The 27,082-nt window shown below is 49.3% G+C and overlaps 4 protein-coding genes and 1 pseudogene across 6 annotated transcripts; 2 read left to right on the top strand and 3 right to left on the bottom strand.

Moving 5' to 3' along the window:
- Positions 1-7,432: 7,432 nt before the first annotated feature.
- On the top strand, positions 7,433-7,859 carry LOC137534868 (histone H3). The gene has a single exon (XM_068256551.1). It carries the CDS (start codon positions 7,433-7,435, stop codon positions 7,841-7,843), a length of 411 nt encoding a protein of 136 aa, XP_068112652.1. The 3' UTR covers positions 7,844-7,859.
- A 4,286-nt stretch (positions 7,860-12,145) lies between these two features.
- Positions 12,146-12,816, bottom strand: LOC137534862 (histone H1.11R-like). Of its 3 annotated transcripts, none has more exons than XM_068256545.1 (2): positions 12,767-12,814; positions 12,146-12,706 (listed from the first exon to the last, which is right to left on the bottom strand). In XM_068256545.1, the coding sequence occupies exons 1-2, from the start codon at positions 12,812-12,814 to the stop codon at positions 12,146-12,148; spliced, it is 609 nt and encodes a 202-aa protein (XP_068112646.1). The 3 variants fall into 3 exon arrangements, with proteins under 3 accessions (XP_068112646.1, XP_068112645.1, XP_068112644.1); XM_068256544.1 differs by having other exon boundaries at positions 12,740-12,814; XM_068256543.1 differs by having other exon boundaries at positions 12,146-12,816.
- A 10,014-nt stretch (positions 12,817-22,830) lies between these two features.
- Positions 22,831-23,142, bottom strand: LOC137536936 (histone H4). Its single transcript, XM_068259107.1, has one exon. The coding sequence runs from the start codon at positions 23,140-23,142 to the stop codon at positions 22,831-22,833; it is 312 nt and encodes a 103-aa protein (XP_068115208.1).
- A 1,522-nt stretch (positions 23,143-24,664) lies between these two features.
- On the bottom strand, positions 24,665-25,056 carry LOC137534875 (histone H2A type 2-B-like; annotated as a pseudogene).
- Positions 25,057-25,457: 401 nt separating this feature from the next.
- Positions 25,458-26,638, top strand: LOC137536937 (histone H2B 1.1-like). The gene is made up of 2 exons (XM_068259108.1): positions 25,458-25,531; positions 26,278-26,638. Exons 1-2 carry the CDS (start codon positions 25,458-25,460, stop codon positions 26,636-26,638), a joined length of 435 nt encoding a protein of 144 aa, XP_068115209.1.
- Positions 26,639-27,082: the final 444 nt, after the last annotated feature.

Genomic DNA, 27,082 nt, shown 5'->3' on the forward strand with positions numbered 1-27,082 from the left:
ATTTTAAAGTTTGCAAAGGTTTCTATCCCTGTAGATGCCTAAAATGAATAACCAACCTCCTCCTCCTCCTCTCTCATTTGTAGTATTTCAAAACCATACTCACATTCATGACATGTCCAGGGATCAAACCCAGGCCAACCACATGGAAGACAGCTATGCTCACCACCATACCACCAAACACACACTAAATAGACTGCTAACCTAAATCTTACTTGTAGACAGTCATATGAGACACATGCTGGGTGCAGGGCTTTGTGATTGGACCATGCGATAGAGTGAGGTGCAAAAATGAAATCATGCCTAGCAGAGGATGGTTTCACAGTGCTAAATGCTAGGCTGGCTGTGGTGCAATTGGTTAGTGTGTCTGGCTGGTAACAGCAAGGTTACAGGTTCAATTCCATCCAGGCATGTCTTTTCCTTTTGCGTTCAACAGTTGTCCAAACAGAGCCAACAGAGCCCCAGATAGCCATGTAGAGTTAGGTCACAGCTAGCCTGGCTGTGGTGCAATTGGTTAGTGTGTCTGGCTGGTAACAGCAAGGTTACAGGTTCGATTCCATCCAGGCATGTCTTTTCCTTTTGCGTGCGCGCGCTGCGCCATTGAACCCCATGGGGTATTTTGCGTGCGTAAAACTTTACGCATGCAAAACTTTGTGCTCGGTGTTTGGACAACTGTTGAACTCAAAAGGAAAAGACATGCCTGGATGGAATCGAACCTGTAACCTTGCTGTTACCAGCCAGACGCACTAACCAATTGCACCACAGCCAGCCTAGCATTTAGCATTGTGAAACCATCCTCTGCTAGGCATGATTTCATTTTTGCACCTCACTCTATCGCATGGTCCATGGTCCAATCACAAAGCCCTGCACCCAGCATGTGTCTCATATGACTGTCTACAAGTAAGATTTAGGTTAGCAGTCTATTTAGTGTGTGTTTGGTGGTATGGTGGTGAGCATAGCTGTCTTCCATGTGGTTGGCCTGGGTTTGATCCCTGGACATGTCATGAATGTGAGTATGGTTTTGAAATACTACAAATGAGAGAGAGAGAGAGATAGAGAGAGAGAGAGAGAGAGAGAGAGAGAGAGAGAGAGAGAGAGAGAGAGAGAGAGAGAGGAGGAGGAGGACGACTGGCTGTGCTATTCATTTTAGGCATCTAGAGGGATAGAAACCCTTACAAACCTAAAAAAGTAAAATTTCGGTTGGAGACACGAAATTCGTCATTACGGGAGTGAAATTTCGATTACGAAATTGTAAATTACGATTTGAAAATTAATTACGAAATTACGAATTTGGGTCGTAATGTTAAATTTCGCATTCGTAATAAAAGCAGTTCGAAATTTCGAAAATTTCGGCTCATCTCTAGTAATGTCTAATAAACCATGATAGTGCTGTGTGTATGGTGGTGGCCACTCAGCCAGAAGTGACATTCTTTATTCAAAATACTTTGGTCTTTGATATAGAATTGGAGGGACGCTGATGAATGGCAAGCTAGCCAGATACCCCATCTGCTGTCACTGCAACAACAACTCATTCCAAACTCCCCCCGAGCTCTGTCACGCTCCGCTCGGTGTTAGATCGCTCTGTGAGTGGAGCGGGGAGACTTCCTATTACAGCCCCGGCTGATGCCCCGCACAGGGGGGAGGGAGAGTTCAGGTCTCCACGGCAACAGGAATCCTCAGCCCGGCCGATCTATTACTACAACCCGATACAGAGTCACATACGTGTAAACTACAGATCTGCTCTGCAGAGGGACGTGACTCATCCAGCTTCTGCTTTTAGCTATGAGGCTTTTAATGGCAATAGCATATTTACTAAATAAAATAACGGGTCTAGTGAAAAATGGCGCCGGCCAAAAAATGGCGCCACCTTCTGCCCGATATATGTTTAAAACGATATTTATCGTTTCAAAGGTTAAAATAGTGTAGAACGAAATTTATCGTTTTAAAACTGTTTTTTTTTTTTTTTTTTTTTTTTGTCCTGCCTGAACGGTATTTATCGTTTTAACCCCTGCTTTGCTGCCGTTTTGAAAATATCTGCCCGCCGGCTTTAATGTTTAATAGCAAAGCCCCCTTAAAAGCTAAAAACACCAAATTTGCAGGGAATGTTAAGAAGAAAATTGTGAACAAGAGGAAAAAAATTTTTTTCAAAAAGACCTTATAGTTTTTGAGAAAATCGATGTTAAAGTTTCAAAGGAAAAATGTAAACATTTAAAAACCCGCCGACTTTAACGGTTAATAGCAAAGCCTGCTTAAAGTTTAGGAACACCAAATTCCCAGGGTACATTAAGGGGATCAGTGGGAATAAGAGGAAAAAAAAATTTTTTAAAAAGACCTTATAGTTTTTGAGAAAATCGATTTTTAAGTTTCAAGGGCGAAAATGTCTTTTAAATGCGGAAAATGTCAGTTTTTTTTGCACAGGTAACAATAGTGTATTATTTTCATAGATTCCCCCAAGTGGGAAGAGTTTTACTTACTTCGTTCTGAGTGTGGGAAATATAAAAAAAAAACGACGTGGGGTCCCCCCTCCCAGACCTCTTTAACCCCTTGTCCCCCATGCAGGCTGGGATAGCCAGAATGCGGAGCACCGGCCGCGTGGGGCTCCGCACCCTGACTATACCAGCCCGCATGGTCCATGGATTGGGGGGTCTCGGAAGGGGAGGGGCAGCCAAGCTTTCCCCTCCCCCTCCGAGCCCTTGTCCAATCCAAGGACAAGGGGCTCTTCTCCACCTCCGATGGGCGGTGGAGGTGGAGGCCGCGATTTCCTGGGGGGGAGGTTCATGGTGGAATCTGGGAGTCCCCTTTAAAAAGGGGTCCCCCAGATGCCCACCCCCCCTCCCAGGAGAAATGAGTATAGAGGTACTTGTACCCCTTACCCATTTCCTTTAAGAGTTAAAAGTAAATAAACACACAGACACTTTGAAAAAGTATTTTAATTGAACAAAAAACATAACCACGAAAAAAGTCCTTTAATATTCTTAATTAACCATTAATACTTACCTGTCCCTTTAAATAAATGATCCCTCGCAATATCCTCGGAAATGTTCTATCAGTTACAATGTAACAAAGTTATTACAATGTTACAACTTTGTTACATTGTAACTACGCCGCACCCGACGTCACTCGCCGCCACCGCCGCGTCTGCACTGACCCGACAGAGCTCTGAGCTATATAGCTCAGAGCTCTCTAAGCATCTTTGTATTTGGGCTCCAAGGAGCCCCATTGGTCCTTAGCAGACCAATGGGGTTCCTTTAAATCAGAAGGAACCCCATTGGTCTGCTAAGGACCAATGGGGCTCCTTGGAGCCCAAATACAAAGATGCTTACAGAGCTCTGAGCTATATAGCTCAGAGCTCTGTCGGGTCCGTGCGGGACGCTAAGTCCCCGCCCTCTCCCGCTGTCCACCCCGCCCACATCTGTCACCCACATGTCACCCACATGTGGGCGACATGTGGGTGACATGTGGAAGAGGCGGGGAGGACAGCGGGAGGCGGCGGGGACTTAGCGTCCCGCACGCACCCGACAGAGCTCTGAGCTATATAGCTCAGAGCAGGGGCGTAGCAATAGGGGGTGCAGCGGTAGCGACCGCATCGGGGCCCTTGGGCCAGAGGGGCCCCGAAGGGCCCTCCCTCAACTACAGTATTAGCTCTCTATTGGTCCTGTGCTCATAATAATCACTTCTATAGATACTTTGAATAGTGGTAATCATTACCAAACTGTTTCCCATCCCTTCCTTGCACCTCTGACTCTGTAGTTGCCATTGGCAGGTTTTGGTGCACCGTATCAATTGCTATGTATAAAGTGCTTGGGGGGCCCCATTGTAAAACTTGCATCGGGGCCCACAGCTCCTTAGCTACGCCACTGGCTCAGAGCTCTGTAAGCATCTTTGTATTTGGGCTCCAAGGAGCCCCATTGGTCCTTAGCAGACCAATGGGGTTCCTTCTGATTTAAAGGAACCCCATTGGTCTGCTAAGGACCAATGGGGCTCCTTGGAGCCCAAATACAAAGATGCTTACAGAGCTCTGAGCTATATAGCTCAGAGCTCTGTCGGGTCAGCGCAGACGCGGCGGTGGCGGCGAGTGACGTCGGGTGCGGCGTAGTTACAATGTAACAAAGTTGTTACATTGTAATAACTTTGTTACATTGTAACTGATAGAACATTTCCGAGGATATTGCGAGGGATCATTTATTTAAAGGGACAGGTAAGTATTAATGGTTAATTAAGAATATTAAAGGACTTTTTTCGTGGTTATGTTTTTTGTTCAATTAAAATACTTTTTCAAAGTGTCTGTGTGTTTATTTACTTTTAACTCTTAAAGGAAATGGGTAAGGGGTACAAGTACCTCTATACTCATTTCTCCTGGGAGGGGGGGTGGGCATCTGGGGGACCCCTTTTTAAAGGGGACTCCCAGATTCCACCATGAACCTCCCCCCCCAGGAAATCGCGGCCTCCACCTCCACCGCCCATCGGAGGTGGAGAAGAGCCCCTTGTCCTTGGATTGGACAAGGGCTCGGAGGGGGAGGGGAAAGCTTGGCTGCCCCTCCCCTTCCGAGACCCCCCAATCCATGGACCATGCGGGCTGGTATAGTCAGGGTGCGGAGCCCCACGCGGCCGGTGCTCCGCATTCTGGCTATCCCAGCCTGCATGGGAGACAAGGGGTTACAGAGGCTTGGGAGGGGGGACCCCACGTCGTTTTTTTTTAAAATTTATTTCCCACACTCAGAAGATTTAAAAAAAAAATTGATAGCAAATTTAAAAAAAAAAATGAGGTGGGGTCCCCCCTCCCGAGCCTCTGTAACCCCTTGTCCCCCATGCAGGCTGGGATAGCCAGAATGCGGAGCCCCGGCCGACTGGGGCTTCGCACCCTGAGCTATACCAGCCCGCATGGTCCATGGTATGGGGGGGCTCCGGGGGGGAGGGGCGGCCAAGCCTCCCCCTCCCCCCCGGAGCCCCTTGTCCAATCCATGGACAAGGGGCTCTTCCCCGCCTCCCTTGCCCCAGGTGGAGGCGGGGGCGACGACTCCCTGGGGGGGGGGGGGGTTCATGGTGGCATCTGGGAGTCCCCTTTAAGAAGGGGACCCCAGATGCCCACCCCCCTCCCAGGAGAAATGAGTATAGGGGTACAAAGCACCCCTTACCCATTTCCACAAAGGGTTAAATGAAATAAAAACGCAACAACGAAAAAAGTCCTTTAATGTTCTAAATTAACCACAAATACTTACCTGTACCTTTAAGAAAAAATCCCACGCCAATCAGGTCCCACGACAGTATCCTCTATCTTGCGATCTTCTGATACATCTTGATTGAAGATCTCCGCCGCCCCGACGCCACACACGCCGCCTCCGCCGCACTGCTCTCAGCTATACTAAGTATAGCTGAGAGTTGCGTCTATGCGTCTATACAGACGCATTAGCGCTGGCTGCAGCTGCCCTCCCTGCCTCCCCCCACCTGTCACCCTCACCCATGCTGGCACCCATGGGTGCATTGGGTGCCAGCATGGGTGAGGGTGACAGGTGGGGGGAGGCAGGGAGGGCAGCTGCAGCCAGCGCTAATGCGTCTATATAGATGCATAGACGCAACTCTCAGCTATACTAAGTATAGCTGAGAACAAAAAGCATCTTTAAATTTTGGCTCCAAGGCTCCCCATTGGTTCCTTATCGACCAATGGGGATCCTCCTGATCCCCATTGGTCTGTTAAGGAACCAATGGGGACCATTGGAGCTAAAATTTAAAGATGCTTTTTGCTCTTAGCTATACTAAGTATAGCTAAGAGCAGTGAGTGCGGCGGAGGCGGCGTGTGTGGCGTCAGGGCGGCGGAGATCTTCAATCAAGATGTAACTGAAGGTCGCAAGATGGAGGATACTGTCGTGGGACCTAATTGACGTGGGATTTTTTTCTTAAAGGTACAGGTAAGTATTTCTGGTTAATTTAGAACATTAAAGGACTTTTCTCGTTGTTGTGTTTTTATTTCATTTAACCCTTTATGGAAATGGGTAAGGGGTACTCCTGCACCCCTATACTCATTTCTCCTGGGAGGGGGGCAGGCATCTGGGTTCCCCTTCTTAAAGGGGACTCCCAGATGCCACCATGAACCCCCCCCCAGGGAGTCGTCGCCCCCGCCTCCACCTGGGGCAAGGGAGGCGGGGAAGAGCCCCTTGTCCATGGATTGGACAAGGGGCTCCGGGGGGGAGGGGGAGGCTTGGCCGCCCCTCCCCCCCGGAGCCCCCCCATACCATGGACCATGCGGGCTGGTATAGCTCAGGGTGCGAAGCCCCAGTCGGCCGGGGCTCCGCATTCTGGCTATCCCAGCCTGCATGGGGGACAAGGGGTTACAGAGGCTCGGGAGGGGGGACCCCACGTCATTTTTTTCAAAACTTTTCCCACACTCTGAACATAACCCAAAAAATTTAATTTAAAAAAAAAATAAATACAATTTTTCAATTTTTTTTTTTAAATATTGTTTCCCAGTATCTTTTTAACATATCCTGCAAATTTGGTGTTGCTAGGATTTAAGGGGACTTTGCTATTAACTGCTAAAGTCGGCGGAAAAAGTTTCCACGGAAAAATGTCAGTACGCGATTTAAATAGATACATTCCCTTTGAAGATTTAAACTCGATTTTCTCAAAAACTATAAGGTCTTTTTGAACAATTTTTTTTTCTTCGTGTTCCCACTATTTTTCTTAACATTCCCTACACATTTGGTGTTTCTGGCATTTAAAGGGGCTTTGCTATTAACCGCTAAAGTCGGCGGGCGTTTAATTTTCCCATGGTCAGAAGAAGAATATTCAAAATCGATTTTCTCAAAAACTATAAGGTCTTTTTGAAAAAAAAAATTTTCCTCTTGTTCACAATTTTCTTCTTAACATTCCCTGCAAATTTGGTGTTTTTAGCTTTTAAGGGGGCTTCGCTATTAAACATTAAAGCCGGCGGGCAGATATTTTCCAAACGGCAGCAAAGCAGGGGTTAAAACGATAAATATCGTTCAGGCAGGACAAAAAAAAAAAGTTTTAAAACGAAAAATTTCGTTTTTAAAGCCGGCGCCATTTTTTAGCTGTCAAAAAACGAAAAATAACTAGTGATAATGGTTCTCTATGGGGCGCCGTTTTTTAACTACGATAACTGGCGCCATTTTTAACGGACCCGTAAAATAACAACCAGAGCAGGCAAAATTGTACAACTGGCGGGTTGATCTAACAAAGCAAGATGTGGCGGGCCATTTAAAAAATAACAAATGTTCTCCAGTAGCCATTCAGATAAAAGCTCCCGATCGCCCCGGCCAATCAGAAGACAGAGCGCTGTATGAATAGGGGTACTGGCCTGCAGGGGGCGTGGTGTGAGGCAGCCAATGACAGAGAGGCGCGGGCTGTATAAAAAGACTTTTCCCGGCCGCGCTCCTCAGTCTATTCTCGCCTGTGAGTAGAATCAGCCGATTGAGCGATGGCCAGAACCAAGCAGACCGCCCGCAAGTCCACCGGAGGGAAAGCTCCCCGCAAGCAGCTGGCCACCAAAGCCGCCCGGAAGAGCGCCCCGGCCACCGGAGGAGTGAAGAAGCCTCACCGCTACCGGCCCGGTACAGTGGCTCTCCGAGAGATCCGCCGCTACCAGAAATCCACCGAGCTGCTGATCCGCAAGCTGCCCTTCCAGCGCCTGGTGCGGGAGATCGCCCAGGACTTCAAGACCGACCTGCGCTTCCAGAGCTCGGCCGTCATGGCTCTGCAGGAGGCCAGCGAGGCTTATCTGGTGGGGCTCTTCGAGGACACCAACCTGTGCGCCATCCACGCCAAGAGGGTCACCATCATGCCCAAAGACATCCAGCTGGCCCGCAGGATCCGCGGCGAGAGGGCATAAGCGCGTCACACATTCTCACCCACAACACAAAGGCTCTTTTCAGAGCCACCCACATTTTCTACACAGGGCTGTTTCACGATTACTAAAAGTCCGATGACGATCTACCAGTGTATATTTCGTGGGTCATTTTAAACCTTAACGTTTATAATCAGGGCCGGATTTGTACCTTTTACCGCCCAAGGCCCACTGCCACCAGCCGCCCCCCCCCCCCCCAAAAAAAAAAATCCCCACTCCCCCCCACCACCACCGCTACCAACATCTCACCCCCAAACTTACACTTTCCCCAAGCAAAAAGTCTTAAAGTGAACATTACACAAAAAATACCTTAAAGGACAACTGTAACTAGATGGATAGGGAGGCTGTCATATTTATTTCATTTTAAGCAATACCAGTTGCCTGGCTATCCTGCTGATCCTCTGCCTCTAATACTTCTAGTCATAGCCCCTGAACAAGCATGCAGCAAATTAGGTGTTTCTGACATTATTGTCAGATCTGTGAAAGATTAGCTGCATGCTTGTTTCTGGTGTGATTCAGACACTACTGCAGCCAAATAAATCAGCAGGGCTGCCAGGCAACTGGTATTGTTTAAAAGGAAATAAATATGGAAGCATCCATATCCCTTTCTTTACAGTTGTCCTTTAATAGATCATCCTGTTGTCCACTGTTCCTGTACTGAGCATATTCAGACCCCTCACTGCTGCCTGGGACCCTCTTCTTCCTTACCCAAATGTTGTGTTCCTCCCCCCTCTTAGTATATGTAGCCAGATGCTGTCCCCCTTTTATTATAGGCAGCCAGATGCTGCCCACCCCCCCTTAGTATAGGTAGCCAGATGCTGCCCCCCTTAGTATAGGTAGCCAGATGCTGTCCCCCATTTATTATAGGCAGCCAGATGCTGCCCCCCCTTAGTATAGGTAGCCAGATGCTGCCCCCCCCTTAGTATAGGTAGCCAGATGCTGCCCCCCTTAGTATAGGTAGCCAGATGCTGCCCCCCTTAGTATAGGTAGCCAGATGCTGTCCCCCATTTATTATAGGCAGCCAGATGCTGCCCACCCCTCCTTAGTATAGGTAGCCAGATGCTGCCCCCCTTAGTATATGTAGCCAGATGCTGCCCACCCCCCCCCCCCCTTAGTATAGGTAGCCAGATGCTGCCCCCCTTAGTATATGTAGCCAGATGCTGCCCCCCTTTTATTATAGGTAGCCAGATGCTGCCCACCCCTCCTTAGTATAGGTAGCCAGATGCTGCCCCCCTTAGTATATGTAGCCAGATGCTGCCCACCCCCCCTTAGTATAGGTAGCCAGATGCTGCCCCCCTTAGTATATGTAGCCAGATGCTGCCCCCCTTAGTATAGGTAGCCAGATGCTGTCCCCCTTTTTAATATAGGTAGCCAGATGCTGCCCACCCCTCCTTAGTATATGTAGCCAGATGCTGTCCCCCTTAGTATATGTAGCCAGATGCTGCCCACCCCCCCTTAGTATAGGTAGCCAGATGCTGCCCCCCTTAGTATATGTAGCCAGATGCTGCCCCCCTTAGTATAGGTAGCCAGATGCTGCCCACCCCCACTTAGTATAAGTAGCCAGATGCTGCCCCCCTTAGTATAGGTAGCCAGATGCTGTCCCCCATTTATTATAGGCAGCCAGATGCTGCCCACCCCTCCTTAGTATATGTAGCCAGATGCTGTCCCCCTTAGTATATGTAGCCAGATGCTGCCCACCCCCCCCTTAGTATAGGTAGCCAGATGCTGCCCCCCTTAGTATATGTAGCCAGATGCTGCCCCCCTTAGTATAGGTAGCCAGATGCTGTCCCCCTTTTATTATAGGCAGCCAGATGCTGCCCCCCCCCTTAGTATAGGTAGCCAGATGGTGCCCCCCTTAGTATAGGTAGCCAGATGCTGCCCACCCCTCCTTAGTATAGGTAGCCAGATGCTGCCCTCTTAGTATAGGTAGCCAGATGCTGCCCCCCTTAGTATAGGTAGCCAGATGCTGTCCCCCTTTTATTATAGGCAGCCAGATGCTGCCCACCCCCCCTTAGTATAGGTAGCCAGATGGTGCCCCCCTTAGTATAGGTATCCAGATGCTGCCCACCCCTCCTTAGTATAGGTAGCCAGATGGTGCCCCCCTTAGTATAGGTAGCCAGATGCTGCCCACCCCCCCTTAGTATAGGTAGCCAGATGATGGTCCCCCTCAGTATATGTGGCCAGATGCTGTCCCCACCTTCCTTAGTATAGGCTGCCAAATGCCGTCCACAAGTAACCCCCCTTTCCCTAAGTGTAGGAAGCCCGATTCTTTCCCCATCACCTCTAGCCGACCCCCCTCCCCCAGCAGCCGGTGCGGATTTCTTCATCCTCTCTTCCCACTCACTCGCAGAGCGGGAGTCAGTCACTGAACTTTCAGCGCTGAAGATTCCTCTGTCTCACTGGTCAGTGTCAGCCTCTGCAGTGCATCTCTCAATCCAGTCAGCGTCTCTTACATGTGACAGTGAGACAGAGGAATCTTCAGCGCTGAAAGTTCAGTGACTGACTCCCGCTCTGCGAGTGACTGAGGGGGGAAGAGAGGATGAAGATGGACATTCGCACCGGCTCCTACTCTCTGGGAAGGGGGAGGGGCGGCTGAGCAGGAAGAGGATTAGCGCTGTAACAGGAAGCGCTGTGTAGCAGCGGTGATGTGGATGCTGCGGACTTAGGAAGCAGATTTCAGGGCTGGTGACAGGTGAAGTCAACCTGTCACCACCCGCCCCTCACCTTCTGGTGGATTCTGGCGCCCTAGGCACCAGTCTTGGGGGCCTTTTCCCAAATCCGGCCCTGTAGGTAGCCAGATGCTGTCCCCCTTTTATTATAGGCAGCCAGATGCTGCCCACCCCCCCTTAGTATAGGTAGCCAGATGGTGCCCCCCTTAGTATAGGTATCCAGATGCTGCCCACCCCTCCTTAGTATAGGTAGCCAGATGGTGCCCCCCTTAGTATAGGTAGCCAGATGCTGCCCACCCCCCCTTAGTATAGGTAGCCAGATGATGGTCCCCCTCAGTATATGTGGCCAGATGCTGTCCCCACCTTCCTTAGTATAGGCTGCCAAATGCCGTCCACAAGTAACCCCCCTTTCCCTAAGTGTAGGAAGCCCGATTCTTTCCCCATCACCTCTAGCCGACCCCCCTCCCCCAGCAGCCGGTGCGGATTTCTTCATCCTCTCTTCCCACTCACTCGCAGAGCGGGAGTCAGTCACTGAACTTTCAGCGCTGAAGATTCCTCTGTCTCACTGGTCAGTGTCAGCCTCTGCAGTGCATCTCTCAATCCAGTCAGCGTCTCTTACATGTGACAGTGAGACAGAGGAATCTTCAGCGCTGAAAGTTCAGTGACTGACTCCCGCTCTGCGAGTGACTGAGGGGGGAAGAGAGGATGAAGATGGACATTCGCACCGGCTCCTACTCTCTGGGAAGGGGGAGGGGCGGCTGAGCAGGAAGAGGATTAGCGCTGTAACAGGAAGCGCTGTGTAGCAGCGGTGATGTGGATGCTGCGGACTTAGGAAGCAGATTTCAGGGCTGGTGACAGGTGAAGTCAACCTGTCACCACCCGCCCCTCACCTTCTGGTGGATTCTGGCGCCCTAGGCACCAGTCTTGGGGGCCTTTTCCCAAATCCGGCCCTGTTTATAATCTTTGCTAACTATGTAACTGCATCTCGGAGCAGTGGTGGTTTTCTACAAGAGGGAATGATCTGTAATGTAATAAGGAGGGATATATTATCTATTACTTTCAGTGCAGAGATTGTATTACAGCACTTTAACATTATGGCACTCAAACGATTCGCATTTATGAGATCTCTGCAATTGGTATTCCAATTCACGTTGCGATCGTCGACGCGTAAGTGACTTAAAGTGATTAGGGCAGTTATACTCCCATTTTTGGTGCATATAAATTGCTCAGCCGAGAGGTTTTGATAGAGGTAGCATTATGCTGTAACTGCCTCTCCTAGCCAGCAGCTGCTCTGCAGTGCGACACTGCTCGTACCGCACGTATTGCGCTGCAGCCAGTACGGTGTGACATGACAAGTGCTGCAGTAATGCCAGTGCGGAATAAGTCACACCTGCATGCTACTGCTTGCAGCTCCAGCCATGGGCGGACTAGGATCTATAGGGGAAGGAAGAAGGATTTTCTTGGCGGTAGTTGTATTTGAGGAGTCTATCCTTCTCTAGTACCCGGTTACACCTTATACCCGCTGTAAATGTAAACATGAGACTCATCACAGCTCTTCAGGGGGGAGGTGGGTGGCTCTGAAAAGAGCCTTTGGGTCTATGGAGTGATAAGCTGCAGCTTATTTCTTCTTAGGAGCGGCCTTCTTGGGCTTGGCTGCCTTCTTTGCCGGGCTTTTGGCGGCCTTAGGCTTGGCTGCCTTCTTAGCGGGGCTCTTGGCGGCTTTCTTGGGCTTAGCGGCAGCTTTGGGCTTCTTGGCAGCAGCTGCCGCCGGTTTCTTGGCCGCCTTCTTAGCGGGGCTCTTCTTGGCGGCGCTGGGGGCTTTCTTAGGCTTCTTCGGGGACTTGGCGGCTTTGGGCTTCCTGGCAGTAGCCGGCTTCTTAGGCTTGGCGGCAGCCGCTGGCTTCTTCTTGGCCTGTGCCGGCTTCTTGTGCTCTTTGCCGGCTGCCTCCTTCTTGCTGACCTTGAAGGATCCGGAGGCGCCGGTGCCTTTGACATGGACGAGGCTGCCCTTTGTCAGCAAGCCCTTGATGGCCAGCTTGAGGCGGCTGTTATTCTTCTCCACATCGTAGCCTCCGGCAGCCAGAGCCTTCTTCAGGGCGGCCAGGGAGACCCCGCTGCGCTCTTTGGAGGCGGACACGGCCTTGAGGATGAGCTCGGACACGGCGGGGCCGGAAGGCTTCTTGCTGGCTTTCTTGGCTCCTCCTCCGGCTGCCGCCTTCTTAGTCTGCTTCTTCTTGGCGGCGGGCTCCGCTGCGGGAGGGGCGGCTGCTGGGGCGGTCTCTGCCATCTTCCTAGTTATATTACAAAGTGTAATCACTGCAAGTGGCCGCCAGTGAGCGCTTATATACTCTCCCCGGCTGCGCTGCCATTGGCTGCTGACAGTAGCGCGTCCCCTCTTCCTATTGGTGAGATCGGGACTCTCAGCCGCCCCTCCACACAGCTGTCACTCCTCGGCTCTCTGCTTGTGTTTCCTCTCCGGGAGAAAAGTGGGTTTATTCCCCCCCGGAAAGTAGCGGTGCGCCCCCTGTGTGCGGCCGCCCGGCTGACAGGGGTCTCCCCTCCCCCATTACAGTCACGGGGGGCTTTTGAGCGGCGACAGTGGCCGGGAAATCCCGCTGTAATGTGACCAGCTCTGCTCACTGCTTCCCCAATCTCCTCTGTCTCCGTCATTATCAGGGGAATAAAATGTCTAATATACGGGGTCTCCTGTCACTGCCCCCCGCAATATGAAGGAGAGGATCCTCGCCACAGATTATACGGGGCTGGGGGGCTACTGACCTCTGGAGGGGAGTATTATGCTGAGAAATGCCCGGATGCTAGCACAGGCTGAGCTCTCCTCTGCTGCCTGGCTGCCATTGGGATGAGCCTATATCACACAGGGTTATTTATAGATAATAGCAAACAGGTATCTGCTGAGCACAGACAGGACGGGCCAGGGTGGAGACTGGGGGAGAGTGACTATGGACAATGGTTATAGAGGGCATGAGGACAGGAGGCACCCACAGAGGGTTAGTAGAATAGATGTGATGTGCTGTAGAGTGTGTGTGACTCGCAAAGTGTGCGGAATCAGTGCAGATTTGGGGTAAATGAGAGGAGGGAAGGCGAGACAAACTGAACAGAGAATAATACTTCATCAGTGGCGTAGCTATGGGCCCCCGGTGTGTTTTACTCCCCCCCCCCCCCCCCCACTACAAATCCTGCCAAGCTCATCCACAGTATTACAGGTGCAAGAAGGGGATGGGGAACAGTTGGTTAACGATTATTTACTACTACTATTCATAGCATCTATAGAAGTGATTATTACTAGCAAAGGACCAATAAATATGCCTGGGATGAAGCACGTGGAGCGTCACCAACAAAACAATATTAACATGCATAAAGCTCTTTAGCAGACAGTGTGGGTGGCTCTGACTGCTCACTACACTGAGGCGACATGACAGCACTCTTATAAAATTCACAAAAGGATTAGAATGCGGCACATTCACCGATGTAAAAACATGTATCTTTCAAGCATCGCTTATTTCCATAAAAGGTCACATTTCCTAGTCACGAGCAGCTTACATTTCTGTATCTCTGCTGTGCTCAAACGTCAGTAATCAACGGCGTGGAATTATCGGGTCACCCCGGAACTCCCTTCACACATGGGAGAATGGGGTCCAGCGCCCATAGGAGAACACAACCCACCAACCCCGGCAGTAGCTTCTTTAATCCCTCAAGCCACCAAACATCCCCACCAAAACCGCCAGGCATAGGATCCCACCGGAACAACATGATTACATTGTGTATCTCATACTGACCCCAGATGTAACAGCTCATTATGTTACATTGTGTTACATTGTGTATCTGATACTGACCTCAGATGTAACAGCTCATTATGTTACATTGTGTATCTCATACTGACCTCAGATGTAACAGCTCATTATGTTACATTGTGTATCTCATACTGACCTCAGATGTAACAGCTTATTATGTTACATTGTGTATCTCAATTTTGAAACAAAGAAAGAAGGGGAGCGATGGGGGCTATACACCCCGTTACAAATTGTAACAAAATAAGTCACCTGATTGGTAAATAACTAACACCATATTTAAGAAAAGTACCAACACAGGTAATGAATATCTTGCAAAAATTGAATCCACACATATATGAGATAAATAAAAGTATACAACTTTATTAGACAATCCAATTAAAAAACAGATAAAAATCATAAAATCACCCGATTCAAACCAAAGATAATTGGTATTCCAGCTCAATAAAGGTAATTATATATAATATGAAAATCCAATATACAATAGAAAAGCATATGCAGAAGGGCACTATTCATAAGTGCATATAAGTGCTAAGTGCAAAAAGGTGCCTAATACAAAGGGATACACTGTTCAGATATCCATACACTAACAATAACTATCTATAAACATCAAAAGGAATAATAAATAAATTCATGTGTCTCATAAAGTGCTTTGTGCCGACGAATACACAAACCATGAACGCACACCTATACATATATTGTGTAATGACGGTCCCCCGTGTGCGGCAGCGTGCATACACAGCCCCAGATAAAAGAACTGGGGGTGCGCATGCACACCGCCCCACACACAGAACCCGTGAACACCACAAGTACCTGAAAGAGAACCCTAAGGAGGAACGATAAAATATATCATGTGTAGGAGAGCGCCCTTACCGGAGCTGTGTGGGCTGGAAGCCGGGAGAGGGAACACGCCTGACGCGGTCGCAGCTGATCTGCTGCTTCAGAAGAGGCTGCCCAGTACTAGGATTGGCTGAATTAAATACTAAAGAGCGGAGCTCCGTCATGACGTGTACGGCCGTACACGTGACCACCAAGCGGCATGCGAACCAATAGGCGCATACCACTCGTTGTCAACAAGGACCTGGGTCACATGATCATGAACATCCAGGTCCTACAAAAAGAGTAAACTGCGCGTGCGCTAGAAAGGGAAGCTCCAAGGGCTCAATAATATAAAAAAAAATAACCTCCCGTATATATGTGAAATATAATTCATATGTCAAATCATCATAAAAAGTCTATAATTTATACCAGGAACCAAAACACCTTGGACCACTGCTACACGGTCCTTAAAGATGCGTACAAGGCTACTCGCCGGGCTGCCCTAGGCAACTCCGACCACTGCCTAATCCACCTGATCCCCACCTACAGAAGGCTTCTTCAAACTACCAAGCCGACGGTCAGGACTGTTAAAAAGTGGACTGAGGAAGCCAAGGGTCAACTACAAGCCTGCTTCGACAGCACGGACTGGTCGGTCCTGGAGGCTCCCTGCCTAGATGAATGGACGGAGAATGTCACCTCCTATATCTGCTTCTGCGAGGAGGCATGCATCCCAACGACGAACATCAAAGTCTTCCCAAACAATAAACCTTGGTTCAATGGCAGGTTACGCCACCTACGGAAAAGCAAAGAGGAAGCACACAAAACCGGCACCCCAGAGGAGTTTAGGGAAGCCAGGAACTCCTTGAACCGAGAACTGAAGGTGGCCAAGCGGGACTACTCAAACAAACTAAGACAGGACCTTCAGTCCAACAACACACGGGAAGTTTGGAAAGGCCTCAGGGCAGCAACAAACTTCAAGCCCCCTCCCCAACACACACTTCCTAGCACTGCGCTAGCCGAGGAGCTCAACAAATTCTACTGCAGGTTCGAGCACCTACCCACCCACTCCGAGGACCTAGCAATCTCATCCCCACCCGAGGAGCCTCCTGACACACCTCCCCAAGCTGCCACTGACCTCCAAGCACCGGTAATTGTCCAGGAGGCTGACGTACTAATGTACCTACAGAAGCTCAACACCAGGAAGGCTCCAGGCCCGGACGGCATATCCCCAACCTGCCTGAAAATCTGTGCAAGCCAGCTAGCCCCGATCCTAACCTCTATCTTCAGCAGATCCCTGACAGTGAGCGAGGTCCCTTCCTGCTTCAAGAAAGCGAATATCATTCCGGTCCCCAAGAAGCCAGGTGTTACGGATCTAAACAATTACAGACCGGTTGCCTTAACTCCGATCATCATGAAAACCTTTGAAAGACTGGTCCTCCCCTATCTGAAGGGGTACACCGCCACCAAAACAGATCCCCTGCAATTTGCATACAGGCCAAACCGGTCCGTGGAGGACGCCATCAACATCAGTCTAGCACACGTCATGAAACATCTGGATAAACCCAACTCCTACGCCAGGATCCTGCTTCTGGATTTCAGCTCCGCTTTTAACACCATCTGTCCGACCATCCTGTATGACAACCTAGCACGACTTGGCGTTGACCCTAATCTGTGCGCCTGGATCAAGGATTTCCTTACGAACAGGTCACAGTTAGTCAAGATCGGCGGCTGCTCTTCTAGTGCCAGAATCACCAACACCGGTGCCCCGCAAGGATGTGTGCTGTCCCCGATTCTCTTTTCACTGTACACAAACAGCTGTACCTCATCCGCTGACTCTGTCAAGGTCATCAAGTTTGCGGATGACACCACCATAATAGGCCTCATAGATGAAAACGGTGAGCACGATTATCGCAAGGAGATTGAGCGAATCCTCGGGTGGTGTAAGGAAAACAAACTCGTATTAAATACAGCAAAAACTGTGGAACTAATTGTAGACTTCAGAAGAAACGCTCCGGCTCCCAATCCGGTCTCCATTGATGGTACCGAGGTCTCAAGAGTACACAGCGCTCGGTTCCTTGGTACCTCCATCACGGACAATCTGAAGTGGGATGTAAACACCTCCGTAATTCAAAGGAAAGCCCAGCAGAGACTGTTCTTTCTCAGGCAGCTGAAGAAGTTCGGGATGTCGCAGGAGCTAATGATCAGCTTCTACTCTGCCACCATCGAGTCTGTCCTTTGCTCCTCCATCATCGTCTGGTACTCCGGGGCTAATGCAAGGGACAAGCACAAACTCCAAAGGGTAATCAGTGCTGCTGAGAGGATCATCGGGTCACCCCTGCCACCCCTGGACATCCTTCAATCATCAAGAATGAGGTCCAGGGCAAACAAGATCACTCAAGACCCCTCCCACCCGGGCAGTTGCTTCTTCGTCCCCCTTCCTCTAGGTCGCCGTTATAGGTCCATCCTCACTAAAACCACGAGGCATAAAAACACCTTCTTTCCCCAAGCGGTTGCCCTACTAAATTCATGCACTCTCCCAACCGACATCCCCTAATCTTCCTCTGCCACCCCCGTGCGGAATACGAGCACGGAAGGAACTATCCCCAGCTGGCCACGCTGCACCACATGCCACCGTACAAATGTATGTTGTATGTTGTACATAAGATAGTCCTGCCCATCTGATCTATGAACTGCTGCTACCTGTTAAATTGACGTCAGGGTGTCTCTGTAGCTAAGATCTGTACCATGTGCTGTTTGCCAACTGCTGCTATTGACCGTCAAACTGTTGTAGTGTGTATGTAGATATCATCTGTTTATCTTCTTTTCACCAAGTTGTTGCTGTTAAGCCAATTGCCGTTGTGTCCACAAAAAATTCCAGGTGCGGCTCCTGTCGTACTTGGCGAATAAAGTTGATTCTGATTCTGATTCTGATATATATGAATAAACAAGATAAACGTAATGAACATGACAATACTGCCATCTAGTGGCCGAAAGAAAAAGCACCACACAGAAAACTAATCTCCTAAAGAATTAAACAATCTTTATCCAGTCTTTATCTATTCAAAATCTTGTATTCCATCCGATACATGGTGATAGAAGATAATCCAAAGGCCAAAATATATACAGAACTGCAAATAAAGCACATAACATATAAATGAATAAAGAGGGATCAAAAACTAAACTGGTTCCAACAAGGAGAAAGAAAGTCATGTCTCTAGAAGCCCATGATCGCTCACCCCAATCAGGACCTCAATATTATTTAAAGAATGTGAAAAAGTCAAGAATCTGCTCAGAAACCAAGACACACAAATGTCACCGATCGCTCACCTCAATCGGATCGAAAAAGAAAAAGAAAGAGAGGGATATTATTGGAGGGGATTATTTTTGGATTATGTATGTCAGGGGGCGAAAAGACCAAACAGTCAATCCACAAGGAAGACGTGGAAAAGTGGGAAAGAAGAACTGTATGTTCGTGCAGGCCCCAAATCCAAAAAAGAAGAGCCCGAGCTATACAAAAAGTGATTTACTGCGTCACTTACCCATCTTCTCTTCTGGAAAAACATGCCGATCACCTATGACTATACATCAAGGATAACAAAGCCTAAAAATAAAAAGCCACATCATTAGTCACAATCATAGATTAAACTCCTAGAAAACACGCAAAATTTGTGTCTTCGTTAAGGCCCCTAGGCTGTTTAGTTCGTAATTTGTGGATCCATTTTAATTCGCTCTTAAGCAATCTTAAAACAATGTCACCACCCCTCTCATTGTGAAAAATCCTCTCAATACCAGTACATGTCCATTCCTCTAAACTACCACCATGAAAAAGCAAAGCATGTTCTGCTACTGATGTCAGGTTTTTATTATCAGCCCTATCCCGTTCAGCCAGTTTAGCAGTGGACACATGCTTTTGTATCCGTAATTTGAGTTGATTTTTTGTCTGGCCCACATACCGTTTCCCGCATGGACACTGGAGTACATAAATAACACCACTTGTCTGGCAGTTAATGAACTGCCTAATATCAAATTCTCGTCCAGTGACATTACTCAAAAATCTCTTGCTGACTCTCATGAGAGGACAAATGGAACATTTTCCACATTTATAGTTACCTCTAATGCCGGTCTGTGGATTCTCCATCCGGAAGTGGCTTTTGCTCAAAATGTTCTTTATTGTGGGAGCTCTCCTGGCTGTGATGCTTGGGTGGCTAGTGATACAGTTCCTCAGGACCGGATCATTCTGAAGGATACCCCAATGCTTGCCCAATATATCATACAAGTGGGGCCACGCAGTATTATACTGCGTGATCAGCCTTGTCAGGGTATCACGTTCTTTTGGCCTAGCAGAGAGAAGACCGTTCCGTGGTGTTGCCCTGGCTCGCCTAAGAGCCTGCTCAACACATTTTCTCGGGTATCCCCGGTCCTTAAATCGTTTCTTTAAGACTCAGGGCCGGATTTGTACCTTTTACCGCCCAAGGCCCACTGCCACCAGCCGCCCCCCCCCCCCCAAAAAAAAAAATCCCCACTCCCCCCCACCACCACCGCTACCAACATCTCACCCCCAAACTTACACTTTCCCCAAGCAAAAAGTCTTAAAGTGAACATTACACAAAAAATACCTTAAAGGACAACTGTAACTAGATGGATAGGGAGGCTGTCATATTTATTTCATTTTAAGCAATACCAGTTGCCTGGCTATCCTGCTGATCCTCTGCCTCTAATACTTCTAGTCATAGCCCCTGAACAAGCATGCAGCAAATTAGGTGTTTCTGACATTATTGTCAGATCTGTGAAAGATTAGCTGCATGCTTGTTTCTGGTGTGATTCAGACACTACTGCAGCCAAATAAATCAGCAGGGCTGCCAGGCAACTGGTATTGTTTAAAAGGAAATAAATATGGAAGCATCCATATCCCTTTCTTTACAGTTGTCCTTTAATAGATCATCCTGTTGTCCACTGTTCCTGTACTGAGCATATTCAGACCCCTCACTGCTGCCTGGGACCCTCTTCTTCCTTACCCAAATGTTGTGTTCCTCCCCCCTCTTAGTATATGTAGCCAGATGCTGTCCCCCTTTTATTATAGGCAGCCAGATGCTGCCCACCCCCCCTTAGTATAGGTAGCCAGATGCTGCCCCCCTTAGTATAGGTAGCCAGATGCTGTCCCCCATTTATTATAGGCAGCCAGATGCTGCCCCCCCTTAGTATAGGTAGCCAGATGCTGCCCCCCCCTTAGTATAGGTAGCCAGATGCTGCCCCCCTTAGTATAGGTAGCCAGATGCTGCCCCCCTTAGTATAGGTAGCCAGATGCTGTCCCCCATTTATTATAGGCAGCCAGATGCTGCCCACCCCTCCTTAGTATAGGTAGCCAGATGCTGCCCCCCTTAGTATATGTAGCCAGATGCTGCCCACCCCCCCCCCCCCTTAGTATAGGTAGCCAGATGCTGCCCCCCTTAGTATATGTAGCCAGATGCTGCCCCCCTTTTATTATAGGTAGCCAGATGCTGCCCACCCCTCCTTAGTATAGGTAGCCAGATGCTGCCCCCCTTAGTATATGTAGCCAGATGCTGCCCACCCCCCCTTAGTATAGGTAGCCAGATGCTGCCCCCCTTAGTATATGTAGCCAGATGCTGCCCCCCTTAGTATAGGTAGCCAGATGCTGTCCCCCTTTTTAATATAGGTAGCCAGATGCTGCCCACCCCTCCTTAGTATATGTAGCCAGATGCTGTCCCCCTTAGTATATGTAGCCAGATGCTGCCCACCCCCCCTTAGTATAGGTAGCCAGATGCTGCCCCCCTTAGTATATGTAGCCAGATGCTGCCCCCCTTAGTATAGGTAGCCAGATGCTGCCCACCCCCACTTAGTATAAGTAGCCAGATGCTGCCCCCCTTAGTATAGGTAGCCAGATGCTGTCCCCCATTTATTATAGGCAGCCAGATGCTGCCCACCCCTCCTTAGTATATGTAGCCAGATGCTGTCCCCCTTAGTATATGTAGCCAGATGCTGCCCACCCCCCCCCTTAGTATAGGTAGCCAGATGCTGCCCCCCTTAGTATATGTAGCCAGATGCTGCCCCCCTTAGTATAGGTAGCCAGATGCTGTCCCCCTTTTATTATAGGCAGCCAGATGCTGCCCCCCCCCTTAGTATAGGTAGCCAGATGGTGCCCCCCTTAGTATAGGTAGCCAGATGCTGCCCACCCCTCCTTAGTATAGGTAGCCAGATGCTGCCCTCTTAGTATAGGTAGCCAGATGCTGCCCCCCTTAGTATAGGTAGCCAGATGCTGTCCCCCTTTTATTATAGGCAGCCAGATGCTGCCCACCCCCCCTTAGTATAGGTAGCCAGATGGTGCCCCCCTTAGTATAGGTATCCAGATGCTGCCCACCCCTCCTTAGTATAGGTAGCCAGATGGTGCCCCCCTTAGTATAGGTAGCCAGATGCTGCCCACCCCCCCTTAGTATAGGTAGCCAGATGATGGTCCCCCTCAGTATATGTGGCCAGATGCTGTCCCCACCTTCCTTAGTATAGGCTGCCAAATGCCGTCCACAAGTAACCCCCCTTTCCCTAAGTGTAGGAAGCCCGATTCTTTCCCCATCACCTCTAGCCGACCCCCCTCCCCCAGCAGCCGGTGCGGATTTCTTCATCCTCTCTTCCCACTCACTCGCAGAGCGGGAGTCAGTCACTGAACTTTCAGCGCTGAAGATTCCTCTGTCTCACTGGTCAGTGTCAGCCTCTGCAGTGCATCTCTCAATCCAGTCAGCGTCTCTTACATGTGACAGTGAGACAGAGGAATCTTCAGCGCTGAAAGTTCAGTGACTGACTCCCGCTCTGCGAGTGACTGAGGGGGGAAGAGAGGATGAAGATGGACATTCGCACCGGCTCCTACTCTCTGGGAAGGGGGAGGGGCGGCTGAGCAGGAAGAGGATTAGCGCTGTAACAGGAAGCGCTGTGTAGCAGCGGTGATGTGGATGCTGCGGACTTAGGAAGCAGATTTCAGGGCTGGTGACAGGTGAAGTCAACCTGTCACCACCCGCCCCTCACCTTCTGGTGGATTCTGGCGCCCTAGGCACCAGTCTTGGGGGCCTTTTCCCAAATCCGGCCCTGTTAAGACTTGGCTTTCAGTCTCAAAGGCTTCAGCTGTTGAGCAGTTCCTCTTAAGCCTGATGAACTGCCCAACCGGGATGTTCTTAAGATTTGTTTTTTTTTTTTTCGTTTTTCTTCGTAAGATTTTTTTTTTTTTTTTTTTTTAGGCTTTGTTATCCTTGATGTATAGTCATAGGTGATCGGCATGGATCTCCCGCCCTAGCCGTGGAGGAGGCGTCCCTGGCGCTGGAGGGAGTACACGGCACAAGTGCTGCTCAGGCTAGTGTGTGTACGGGAGGAATATCGTTACATTAATTGCATGTATTACATCCTTATCGCTTTTGTTACGGCGTATGATACATATTATACTACACACTCCATACGCAGCACTGATGTACTTACTAACTAAATGAAAGCACTGTCACCATGTAAAAAACTTGCAAGCCTGCCATTTACAAAGCTACTGTATTCCCCATAAATAATAAACCAATGTAACTATTTGAATATAAGACACAAAGTAATATCACAGCTTTCCATAGACATGGTAGGTGGCCCTGAAAAGGGCCTTTTGGTTGGAATCAGATTCGGGGAAGTGATCAGTTTAGCCTCCGAAGCCGTAGAGGGTGCGGCCCTGGCGCTTGAGGGCGTACACCACATCCATGGCGGTGACCGTCTTCCTCTTGGCGTGCTCGGTGTAGGTGACGGCGTCCCGGATGACGTTCTCCAGGAAAACCTTCAGCACTCCGCGGGTCTCTTCATAGATGAGGCCGGAGATGCGCTTGACACCCCCTCTGCGGGCCAGGCGGCGGATGGCGGGCTTAGTGATGCCCTGGATGTTATCCCGGAGCACCTTCCTGTGCCGCTTGGCGCCTCCTTTCCCGAGTCCCTTCCCGCCCTTTCCTCGGCCAGACATGACTCCGATATTGTTTCTTCTCTGCTACTAGAGACGAACTGATCTCTGTGCTGCCGCCTCCTCTCCTCTTATACAGTCTGGGCGGACCTGAGGGGAGACTGCACTGAAGAAGGCGGAGCCACAGGCAGATTTGGAATGTTGTTTAAATATACTCTTTTCTGCATCTTTTCATTATATGTACTTATGCAGTAGATAGATGGTCAATATGTAGCTTTTTGTCGTTTAGCTGCAGTAATACGTGTACATTTGTACTGCTCAGACACTGTATTTGCAGAAAATCGTTACTCCACTGCAAAATGTAAATACCAGTATGTAGTTTTATAACTAACTGCTAAATGATAATTACGGTCGATTTGTTTCTCAAGGATTACATTATTTTTGCATGATAAATCTCTACAATATCTTCTATGTCCTTGTAAACATGCGGACCTAATAGGGGACTGCTGTGAAGGGGTGGAGCGAAGGGGCTTTTTCCCTTCTCGAAAGGAGCTGTAATGATTTCTTATCAGAGGCGTGTGGTTTTGTATTGACAGCTTGCTGTAGTGCTGCCGACTTCCACAAAAATGAAATGACAATTTGGAGATTAATCTCTCATCATTCATTTCTGTTAATCCAGACGTCAGTCACTGTGGCCGATTGCTGATCATTATGGTCTTCTAGTTCATGCAGTAAAATATCTGTCATGTAGCTGCTAGGGCCATAAATAGATATGGCAATATAGTAGTGTTTTTCTACATTCAATTGTATCTGTGTAGACGGCGGTAGCAGCTGCAACGATATAACAGGGACAGAAAACATGCATAGCACTGATCACCATCGACGGATCTGACAGGAGGCGCTCACAATCATTCCTATTCCAGTCACCAGTGGTGATTGTATGGGGAGTGCATTGCAGGAAGATGTTGGTAACGGCTGATGAAGGATTGAGGAGAAATAGATTCTTGGAAATATAGGAACATTCTTATATTTGGAAGCTGTATAACCAGCTCGGTCATTCGGAATGGGAACGGAGATGGAACGATGCTGGGAAGGAGGGAGTAAAAGTGACGGCGGAAGCGGTTTCCTGTATGGTATTTTCGCAGGATTTATAGGAGTGTGGCGCAAATCCATTCCTGACAGACAGAATAATTCTGGGATTATATAGTTGGTAGGGAGGATCTTTAAAATTGCTGGAAAGGCGGTTAACTATGCGCGGGATATTCGAAAATATCAGCTATTGCTAATCAGATTTATCGCCTTTCCTTCTTGTACTGGGGAGACGACTATTAGAAAAAGGTCATGTCTGAAGCAAAAAAAAATTTTTCCTTGTGTGAACCGCAGAATACCGATACGCGCCAGCACAAAAATCTTTGCACTTATTCTACAGATCACTACAGAAAGATCTGAGCAAGACCACCTAGCTGGAAGTATAGAACGCTCAGCAGATTGTGCAGCATATATATCAGCTCTGTGTAGACAGTGTGGGTGGCTCTGAAAAGAGCCTTTGGGTTCTGTACAGTGTGTGTCCGGCTGCTGCAGGGAATTACTTGCTCTTGGCGGCCTTGTGGCTCTCGGTCTTCTTGGGCAGCAGCACGGCCTGGATGTTGGGCAGGAGCCCCCCTGGGCGATGGTCACCCCACCCAGCAGCTTGTTGAGCTCCTCGTCGTTGCGCACGGCCAGCTGCAGGTGGCGGGGGATGATGCGGGTCTTCTTGTTGTCCCGGGCGGCGTTGCCAGCCAGCTCCAGGATCTCAGCGGTCAGATACTCCAGCACTGCGGCCAGATAGACCGGAGCTCCGGCCCCCACCCGCTCCGCATAGTTGCCCTTCCGCAGCAGACGGTGAACACGGCCGACTGGGAACTGCAGCCCGGCCCGGGAGGAGCGAGTCTTAGCCTTGGCACGAGCCTTGCCGCCTTGTTTGCCTCTTCCAGACATAATATCAGCTCTATGGATGTTTCTCCCCAACACTGGAATAGCCGCCTTCACTCCTCCTCCTGTCCTATATACTCTGCTGCCTGTTCTGCGCTGCCGCCCTATTGGCTCCTGTCCGATTCAGCCAATGGAATGCAGGTCCAGCATTTCTCCAATCAGCAAACTCTGGGCGTTCCTCTGCGCTGAATCCACCAATGGGATTATCTTCGGGTTCTCAGTAATGTGTTTTGCACACGGCGCGTCTCCAGTCAGTGAGAGGGAAGGAAAGCATCAGTCAGTGACGCTGCCCAATAGTATAGAGAGAAGTGCTGAAGCCTGATTAGCATAGGCCGCCTATATAAGGAGGGGAGGCGGCGCTGCTCCTCATTGTGTCTCCGCACTCTGCAGAGTTACTGAGAATCAGCATGGCTCCTGAACCAGCCAAGTCCGCCCCGGCGCCCAAGAAGGGCTCTAAGAAAGCGGTGAGCAAGACTCAGAAGTAGAGATGGGAAGTTCGGATCTTTTCAATGATCCGGATGATTCGAATCGGATCATTGAAGAGATCCGGATCTTTGATTCGAATCTCGGATCATTTTACTACCGGAAGCATTCGGGGTGAAATGAACAGCAGAACAGGTCTGTGGACAGGAGAAGGGGAGGGGGTGGACACACAGAGAAGGGGAGAAGATGGACAGAGGGCAGGGAGTGGACAGAGAAGGGAGGAGGGACGAGCAGAGAGCAGACATGTTTGCACGTAATACCCACATGCTGCAAATCATATGCTTTACATATATTTCACCTATATGTTCATCTGTACACTTTGAAAGAAAAGGTCGCACAGTGAAAGAAAGCATTCCCAGAAGATAAGTGCAGCTGTTTAGTGCCGAGCGCAGGAGGATTATATTGCCTTTCAATCACACTGTCTGCAAAGTTACTGAGCTGTGCTGAGCCAAAAGCTTCCCATGTGTTCACTGTGCAGCACTACGGAACAGACAGCCTGTAATGGGCAGCACATTACAGCCAGTATGTGTGCTCTACACATATCTGGCAGTGGCACCCATGTCTCCTCTCTCTCATCTACCTGTCTCCCTGCAAGGCTGGCTCCTCTCCAACTCAGCAATCCATCCCTGCTCTGCTTCCCGAACCCCGCTGCCCGCTGAGAGGGGGCGTGTCGCTCCTGGCCCCGCCCCTTTTGCGATCCGAATCACTCATTTTGATGATTCGGATGATCGACTCATAAAATAGATTCGGATCAAAGATCCGAATCGTTCATGATCCGGACAACACTACTCAGAAGAAGGACGGTAAGAAGCGCAGGAAGACCAGGAAGGAAAGCTACGCCATCTACGTGTACAAGGTGCTGAAGCAGGTGCACCCCGACACCGGCATCTCCTCCAAGGCCATGAGCATCATGAACTCCTTCGTCAATGACCTCTTCGAGCGCATCGCCGGGGAAGCTTCCCGCCTGGCTCATTACAACAAGCGCTCCACTATCACCTCCCGGGAGATCCAGACCGCCGTCCGCCTGCTGCTGCCGGGAGAGCTGGCCAAGCACGCCGTGTCCGAGGGCACCAAGGCCGTCACCAAGTACACCAGCGCCAAGTAATTGCCCAGCAGCGCCCCATACCGAGCATAATAACCCAAAGGCTCTTCTAAGAGCCACCCACTAATTCACTACAGAGCAGTCTTATACTATCACTTAATTTTATGGTGATTGGGCTCTATTCTCAATGAGTTACCGCATGAGTTAAATTAGGTAGTGATAAACACTGACCAAAATATCTCCATTTTGAAATTCACAAATTTTTTTTCTCAATAAATTACCTCATGTGGTAAAAGTGTGGTAATTAACTCAAAATTTATCTCCAATTTGAGATTCTCAATTGAAAAGTTGGTGTTAATTAAGGATGTTTTTATCACCTACAAATGGTAGGTGATAATTATCACTTCTCTGCTTTTGGCCTTCAGGATGGAGCCTTTTGAGCTTTCTTTGCTTGAGTTCATGTCAATTTTACATAGAAGGCAGAAAAGACGAGTGTGTCTAATCTCA

This window comes from Hyperolius riggenbachi, chromosome 10 (genome assembly GCF_040937935.1).
Source record: "Hyperolius riggenbachi isolate aHypRig1 chromosome 10, aHypRig1.pri, whole genome shotgun sequence".
Taxonomy (NCBI): domain Eukaryota; kingdom Metazoa; phylum Chordata; class Amphibia; order Anura; family Hyperoliidae; genus Hyperolius; species Hyperolius riggenbachi.